Source organism: Mustelus asterias, unplaced genomic scaffold (genome assembly GCF_964213995.1).
Source record: "Mustelus asterias unplaced genomic scaffold, sMusAst1.hap1.1 HAP1_SCAFFOLD_416, whole genome shotgun sequence".
Classification (NCBI taxonomy): domain Eukaryota; kingdom Metazoa; phylum Chordata; class Chondrichthyes; order Carcharhiniformes; family Triakidae; genus Mustelus; species Mustelus asterias.
The window spans coordinates 112,501-120,359 of record NW_027590371.1 but is presented as its reverse complement, the minus strand read 5'-3'; the positions used below and the strand labels follow the sequence as shown (position 1 = coordinate 120,359).

General features: G+C 52.6%; 1 protein-coding gene across 3 annotated transcripts in view; it reads left to right on the top strand.

Moving 5' to 3' along the window:
* The first annotated feature begins 894 nt into the window (after positions 1 to 894).
* Positions 895 to 7,859, top strand: part of LOC144486619 (uncharacterized) — a 26,503-nt gene continuing 19,538 nt past the window's right edge. For all 3 annotated transcript variants that reach the window (XR_013496282.1, XM_078204663.1, XM_078204664.1), the window contains exons 1-3: positions 895 to 952; positions 1,335 to 1,411; positions 5,211 to 5,318. Coding sequence is in view for 2 of the 3 variants with exons in the window: in XM_078204663.1 (XP_078060789.1) it covers positions 5,217 to 5,318 (102 nt within the window). In the remaining variant the exon portion in view is untranslated. The remainder of the gene's footprint in view (positions 953 to 1,334; positions 1,412 to 5,210; positions 5,319 to 7,859) is intronic.

The following is a 7,859-nucleotide window of genomic DNA, read 5'->3' as shown; positions in this document are numbered from 1 at the left end:
AGAGTGCGTGTGTGTGAGAGAGTGCGTGTGTGAGAGGAGTGCGTGTGAGAGAGTGCATGTGTGAGGGAGAGAGTGCGTGTGTGAGAGAGGTGCGTGTGTGAGAGAGGGGGGGGGTTGCGTGTGTGAGAGAGGGTGCGTGTGTGAGAGAGGGTGCTGTGTGTGAGAGAGGGTGCGTGTGTGAGAGAGGGTGCGTGTGTGTGAGAGAGTGCGTGTGTGTGAGAGAGTGCGTGTGTGTGAGAGAGTGCGTGTGTGTGAGAGAGTGCGTGTGTGAGAGAGAGTGCGTGTGTGTGAGAGAGTGCGTGTGTGAGAGAGTGCGTGTGGTGAGAGTGCGTGTGTGAGAGAGAGTGCGTGTGTGAGAGAGGTGCGTGTGTGAGAGAGGTGCGTGTGTGAGAGAGGGTGCGTGTGTGAGAGAGGGTGCGTGTGTGAGAGAGGGTGCGTGTGTGGAGAGAGGGTGCGTGTGTGAGAGAGGGTGCGTGTGTGAGAGAGGTGCGTGTGTGAGAGAGGGCGTGTGTGTGAGAGAGGGTGCGTGTGTGAGAGAGGGTGCGTGTGTGAGAGAGGGTGCGTGTGTGAGAGAGGGTGCGTGTGTGAGAGAGGGTGCGTGTGTGAGAGTGTGTGAGTGTGTGTGAGAGAGTGCGTGTGCGAGAGAGTGAGTGTGTGTGTGAGAGAGTGTGTGAGAGAGTGTGTGAGAGAGTGCGGTGTGCGAGAGAGTGAGTGTGTGTGTGAGAGAGTGTGTGAGAGAGTGCGTGTGCGAGAGAGTGTGTGAGAGAGTGCGTGTGCGAGAGAGTGAGTGTGTGGTTCTGTGTGTGGGTGTGTGTGAGTGGATGTGGGTGTGTGATGGTCCGTACCGTGAGTCCAGACTGATCCCAGACACTGTCCTTGTCTCCCCTGCAGGAGGGCGCTGGGGAGTACTATGATGATGTGGTTGGCAGCGACGGGTCGAGTGAGATGGCAGGTGAGTATTCCAGGCGTGTTGGAACCGTTCAGACAGGTACCCTAACGGAAAGCCTCCGGCACTCAGTGTGAGGGGGCCAGGGGCTGACCTTGTACCTCTGGGACAATACCATTCCCCCCCCCCCCCCCCCGCCCCTCTCCCTGCCACCCCCCTGCACCGAGTCAGACACCTCCCTGAGTAAAAAGCTCTGGGGTCTGTCGGTGAGGGGCGAGAAAGGGGATTCTGTGGGAGATGGTGCCCGCTCGGGATTGGGGGAGGGGGTCCTGTACTCACACACACACCTATTTACTCTGCCTGTCTGGGGAAATGCCTACAATCTTATTGTGTCTTTGACAAAACGCCGAGATTCCATTACATCCCAAATTTTACTCGTTAATTCCAGGAACCAGCAGCGACCCCACGGACAAAACGGTGAAGGATATTACGATGATGTGGTGGGCACTGCCCAACTGAAGGACGGTGAGTCCAAACTCTGATTCATTCACAATACACTCCAATCTTCACACACTGGGAGCACTGCACAGTTCCAGCCTCCCATATCCCGCGGTTAGACCCACACTCGGAGCACTGTGCACAGTTCCGGTCTCCATATCCCTCGGTTTAGACCACACTCGGAGCACTGTGCACAGTTCCAGTCTCCATATCCCTCGGTTACACCACACTCGGAGCACTGTGCACAGTTCCAGTCTCCCTATCCCTCGGTTAGACCACACTCGGAGCACTGTGCACAGTTCCAGTCTCCCTATCCCTCAGTTAGACCACACTCGGAGCACTGTGCACAGTTCCAGTCTCCATATCCCTCGGTTAAACCACACTCGGAGCACTGTGCACAGTTCCAGTCTCCATATCCCTCGGTTAGACCCACACTCGGAGCACTGTGCACAGTTCCAGTCTCCATATCCCTCAGTTAGACCCACACTCGGAGCACTGTGCACAGTTCCAGTCTCCATATCCCTCGGTTAGACCCACACTCGGAGCACTGTGCACAGTTTCCGGTCTCCATATCCCTCGGTTAGACCCACACTCGGAGCACTGTGCACAGTTCCAGTCTCCATATCCCTCGGTTAGACCCACACTCGGAGCACCGTGCACAGTTCCAGTCTCCATACCCCTCGGTTAGACCCACACTCGGAGCACTGTGCACAGTTCCAGTCTCCATATCCCTCGGTTAGACCCGCACTCGGAGCACTGTGCACAGTTTCCAGTCTCCATATCCCTCGGTTAGACCCGCACTCGGAGCACTGTGCACAGTTCCAGTCTCCATATCCCTCGGTTAGACCACACTCGGAGGCACTGTGCACAGTTCCAGTCTCCATATCCCTCGGTTAGACCACACTTGGAGCACTGTGCACAGTTCCAGTCTCCATATCCCTCGGTTAGACCACACTAGGGGCACTGTGCACAGTTCCGGTCTCAATATCCCTCGGTTAGACCACACTCGGAGCACTGTGCACAGTTCCAGTCTCCATATCCCTCGGTTAGACCACACTCGGAGCACTGTGCACAGTTCCGGTCTCAATATCCCTCGGTTAGACCACACTAGGGGCACTGTGTACAGTTCCAGTCTGCGTATCCCTCGGTTAGACCCACACTCGGAGCACTGTGCACAGTTCCAGTCTCCATATCCCTCGGTTAGACCACACTCGGAGCACTGTGCACAGTTCCAGTCTCCATATCCCTCGGTTAGACCACACTCGGAGCTCCAAGGACCCGGGTTCGATTCCCGGGGGCACAGTGACACAGTGGTTAGCGCTGCTGCCTCACAGCTCCAGGGACCTGGGTTCAATTCCCGGCTTGGGTCACTGTCTGTGCGGAGTCTACACATTCTCCCCGTGTCTGCGTGGGTTTCCTCCGGGTGCTCCGGTTTCCTCCCACAGTCTGAAAGACGTGCTGGTTAGGGTGCATTAGCCGTGCTAAATTCTCCCTCAGTGTACCCGAACAGGCGCCGGAGTGTGGCAACTGAGGGATTTTCACAGTAACTTAATTGCAGTGTTAATGTAAGCCTACTTGGAACTAATAAATAAACTTCAACACTCTCTCCCACCCTCTCTCACTCACTCACTCTCTCTCTGTCTCTCTCTCTCTCTCTGTCTCTCTCTCTCTCTCCCTGTCTCTCCGTCACTCACTCTCTCTCTCTCTCTGTCTCTCTATCGCTCTCAATCCCTCTCTGTCTCTCTCTCTCTCTGCCTGACTCTCTCTCTCTGTCTCTCTCTCTCTCTCTCTGCATCTCTCTCTCTCTGTCTGTCACTCTCTCTGCCTGTCTCTCTCTCTCTCTCTGTCTCTCTCTCTCTCTAGAACATAGAACAGAACATAGAACAGTACAGCACAGAACAGGCCCTTCGGCCCACGATGTTGTGCCGAGCTTTATCTGAAACCAAGATCAAGCTATCCCACTCCCTATCATCCTGGTGTGCTCCATGTGCCTATCCAATAACCGCTTAAATGTTCCTAAAGTGTCTGACTCCACTATCACTGCAGGCAGTCCATTCCACACCCCAACCACTCTCTGCGTAAAGAACCTACCTCTGATATCCTTCCTGTATCTCCCACCACGAACCCTATAGTTATGCCCCCTTGTAATAGCTCCATCCACCCGAGGAAATAGTCTTTGAACGTTCACTCTATCTATCCCCTTCATCATTTTATAAACCTCTATTAAGTCTCCCCTCAGCCTCCTCCGCTCCAGAGCGAACAGCCCTAGCTCCCTCAACCTTTCCTCATAAGACCTACCCTCCAAACCAGGCAGCATCCTGGTAAATCTCCTCTGCACTCTTTCCAGCGCTTCCACATCCTTCTTATAGTGAGGTGACCAGAACTGCACACAATATTCCAAATGTGGTCTCACCAAGGTCCTGTACAGTTGCAGCATAACCCCACGGCTCTTAAACTCCAACCCCCTGTTAATAAAAACTAACACACTATAGGCCTTCTTCACAGCTCTATCCACTTGACTGGCAACCTTTAGAGATCTGTGGATATGGACCCCAAGATCTCTCTGTTCCTCCACAGTCTTCAGAACCCTACCTTTGACCCTGTAATCCACATTTAAATTTGTCCTACCAAAATGAATCACCTCACATTTATCAGGGTTTAACTCCATTTGCCATTTTTCAGCCCAGCTTTGCATCCTATCTATGTCTCTTTGCAGCCTACAACAGCCCTCCACCTCATCCACTACTCCACCAATCTCTCTCTCTCTGTCTCTCTCTATCACTCTCAATCCCTCTCTGTCTCTCTCTCTCTGTCTCTCTCTCTCTGCCTGACTCTCTCTGTCTCTCTCTCTCTCTGTCTCTCTCTCTCTCACTGTCTCTCTCGGTCTCTCTCTCTGTCTCCCTCTCTGTCTCTCTCTCTGTCTCTCTCTCTCTGTCTCTCTCTCCGTCCCTCTCTCTCTGTCTCTCTCTCAGTCTCTCTCTCTCTCTCTCTCACTGTCTCTCTCTCTCTGTCTCTCTCTCTGTCTCTCTATCAGTCTCTCTCTGTCTGTCTCTCTGTCTCTCTCTCTCTCTCACTCACTGTCTCTGTCTCTCTCTCAGTCTCTCTCTCAGTCTCTCTCAGTCTCTCTCTCAGTCTCTCTTTCAGTCTCTCTTTCAGTCTCTCTCTGTCTCTCTCTGTCTCTCTCTCTCTCACTGTCTCTGTCTCTCTCTGTCTCTCTCTGTCTGTCTCTCTCTCTCTCTCCCTCTCTCTCTCTGTCTCTCTCTCTCTCTGTCTCTCTCTCTCTCTGTCTCTCTCTCTCTCTGTCTCTCTCTCTCTCTGTCTCTCTCTCTCTCTGTCTCTCTCTCTCTCTCTGTCTCTCTCTCTGTCTCTCTCTGTCTCTGTCTCTCTCTCTCTCAGTCTCTCTCTGTCTCTCTCTCTGTCTCTCTCTGTCTCTCTCTCTCTCACCCTGTCTCTCTCTCTCTCTCACTGTCTCTGTCTCTCTCTCTCTCTCTCTCCCTCTCTCTCGGTCGAGCAGTACATTGAGTGACAGGGGATGGGGTCTTCTCCCCTCTTCAGAGCAGCAGTTGTGATCTGGAAGGCGTTGCCTGAAAGGGCACTGGAAGCAGATCCAATCGCAACTTTCAAAAGGGGCAATTGGGGAAATACTGGAAGGGGGAAAATTTACAGGGAGAGCGGGAGAGAGAGTGGGGAATAATTGAATACATCTTTCAGTGGGCTACCATGGGGCAGGATGGGCTGAATGGCCTCCTTCTCTCTGTGGAAATTGTTAAGAAGTGAACAGGTAATCACAGGCGGAGACATAACCCCATTCCTCTGTGTTTTGAAGGGGTTTATGATGATGTGGAGTCGGAGAGCGGAGCGAAACAGGGCAGTTACGAAAATGTTCCCAGTCAGTGTGGAGAAACTGTCCCACAGCAGAGGGAGCCTGTGGCAGGTAATCTGCTAAAATCACTGCATCACTGAGTGTGTAACTCACTGAGACACCCAACTGGCCTCAGCTCCCAATACACTCACCGCACGGGGTTAGATACAGAGTAACGCTCCCTCTACACTGTCCCCATCAAACACTCCCAGGACAGGTACAGAACGGGTTTAGATACAGAGTAACGCTCCCTCTACACTGTCCCCATCAAACACTCCCAGGACAGGTACAGCACGGGGTTAGATACAGAGTAAAGCTCCCTCTACACTGTCCCCATCAAACACTCCCAGGACAGGTACAGCATGGGGTTAGATACAGAGTAAAGCTCCCTCGACACTGTCCCCATCAAACACTCCCAGGACAGGTACAGCACGGGGTTAGATACAGAGTAACGGTCCCTCGACACTGTCCCCATCAAACACTCCCAGGACAGGTACAGCACGGGGTTAGATACAGAGTAAAGCTCCCTCTACACTGTCCCGCATCAAACACTCCCAGGACAGGTGCAGCACGGGGTTAGATACAGAGTAAAGCTCCCTCTACACTGTCCCCATCAAACACTCCCAGGACAGGTACAGCACGGGGTTAGATACAGAATAAAGCTCCCTCTACACTGTCCCCATCAAACACTCCCAGGACAGGTACAGCACAGGGATAGATACAGAGTAAAGCGCCCTCTACACTGTCCCCATCTAACACTCCCAGGACAGGTACAGCACGGGGTAAGAGACAGAGTTAAGCTCCCTCTACACTGTCCCCATCAAACACAGTAAGAAGTCTCACAACACCAGGTTGAAGTCCAACAGGTTTATTTGGTAACAAATACCATTAGCTTTCGGAGCAAACAGGGCACAGAGAAACAAAATCAAGTTACAGAATACTGATTAGAATGCGAATCCCTACAGCCAAGCAGATCTTAAAGATACAGACAATGTGAATGGAGGGAGCATTAAGCACAGGTTAAAGAGATGTGTATCGTCTCCAGACAGAACAGCCAGTGAGATTCTGCAAGTCCAGGAGGCAAACTGTGCGGGTTACTGATAATGTGACACAAATCCAAGATCCCGGTTTAGGCCGTCCTCATGTGTGCGGAACTTGACTATCAGTTTCTGCTCAGCGACTCTGCGCTGTCGTGTGTCGTGAAGGCCACCTTGGAGAACGCTGACACGAAGATCAGAGGCTGAATGCCCGTGACTGCTGAAGTGCCTCCCCACAGGAAGAGAACAGTCTTGCCTGGTGATTGTCGAGCGGTGTTCATTCATCCGTTGTCGTAGCGTCTGCATAGTTTCCCCAATGTACCATGCCTCGGGACATCCTTTCCTGCAGCGTATCAGGTAGACAACGTTGGCCGAGTTGCAAGAGTATGTACCGTGTACCTGGTGGATTGTGTTCTCACGTGAGATGATGGCATCCGTGTCGATGATCCGGCACGTCTTGCAGAGGTTGCTGTGGCAGGGTTGTGTGGTGTCGTGGTCACTGTTCTCCTGAAGGCTGGGTAGTTTGCTGCGGACAATGGTCTGTTTGAGGTTGTGCGGTTGTTTGAAGGCAAGAAGTGGGGGTGTGGGGATGGCCTTGGCGAGATGTTCGTCTTCATCAATGACATGTTGAAGGCTCCGGAGGAGATGCCGTAGCTTCTCCGCTCCGGGGAAGTACTGGACGACGAAGGGTACTCTGTCCACCGTGTCCCGTGTTTGTCTTCTGAGGAGGTCGGTGCGGTTTTTCGCTGTGGCGCGTCGGAACTGTTGATCAATGAGTCTAGCGCCATATCCTGTTCTTATGAGGGCATCTTTCAGCGTCTGGAGGTGTCTGTTGCGATCCTCCTCATCCGAGTAGATCCTGTGTATTCGGAGGGCTTGTCCGTAGGGGATGGCTTCTTTAACGTGTTTAGGCTGGAAGCTGGAGAAGTGGAGCATCGTGAGGTTATCCGTGGGCTTGCGGTACAGTGAGGTGCTGAGGTGACCGTCCTTAATGGAGATGCGTGTGTCCAAGAATGCAACCGATTCCGGAGAGTAGTCCATGGTGAGTCTGATGGTGGAATGGGACTTGTTGATGTCACCATATAGTTGTTTCAGTGATTGTTCACCATGAGTCCAAAGGAAGAACATATCATTGATGTATCTAGTGTATAGCATCGGTTGAAGGTCCTGTGCGGTGAAGAAGTCTTGTTCGAACCTGTGCATGAAGATGTTGGCATATTGAGGTGCGAATTTGGTCCCCATGGCTGTTCCGTGTGTCTGGATGAAGAACTGGTTGTTCAAGGTGAAGACGTTGTGGTCCAGGATGAAGCGGATGAGTTGTAAAATTGGATCTGGAAACTGGCAGTTGTTGGCGTTGAGTATTGAGGCAGTTGCAGCAATGCCATCATCGTGGGGGATGCTGGTGTAGAGTGCCGAGACATCCATTGTGACGAGGAGCGCTCCTGGTTCAACTGCTCCATGTGCGCTGAGTTTCTGTAGGAAGTCCGTAGGGTCGTGACAAAAGCTGGGGGTTCTTTGTACAATGGGTTTCAGGATGCCCTCGACATAGCCGGAGAGGTTCTCGCACAGGGTTCCA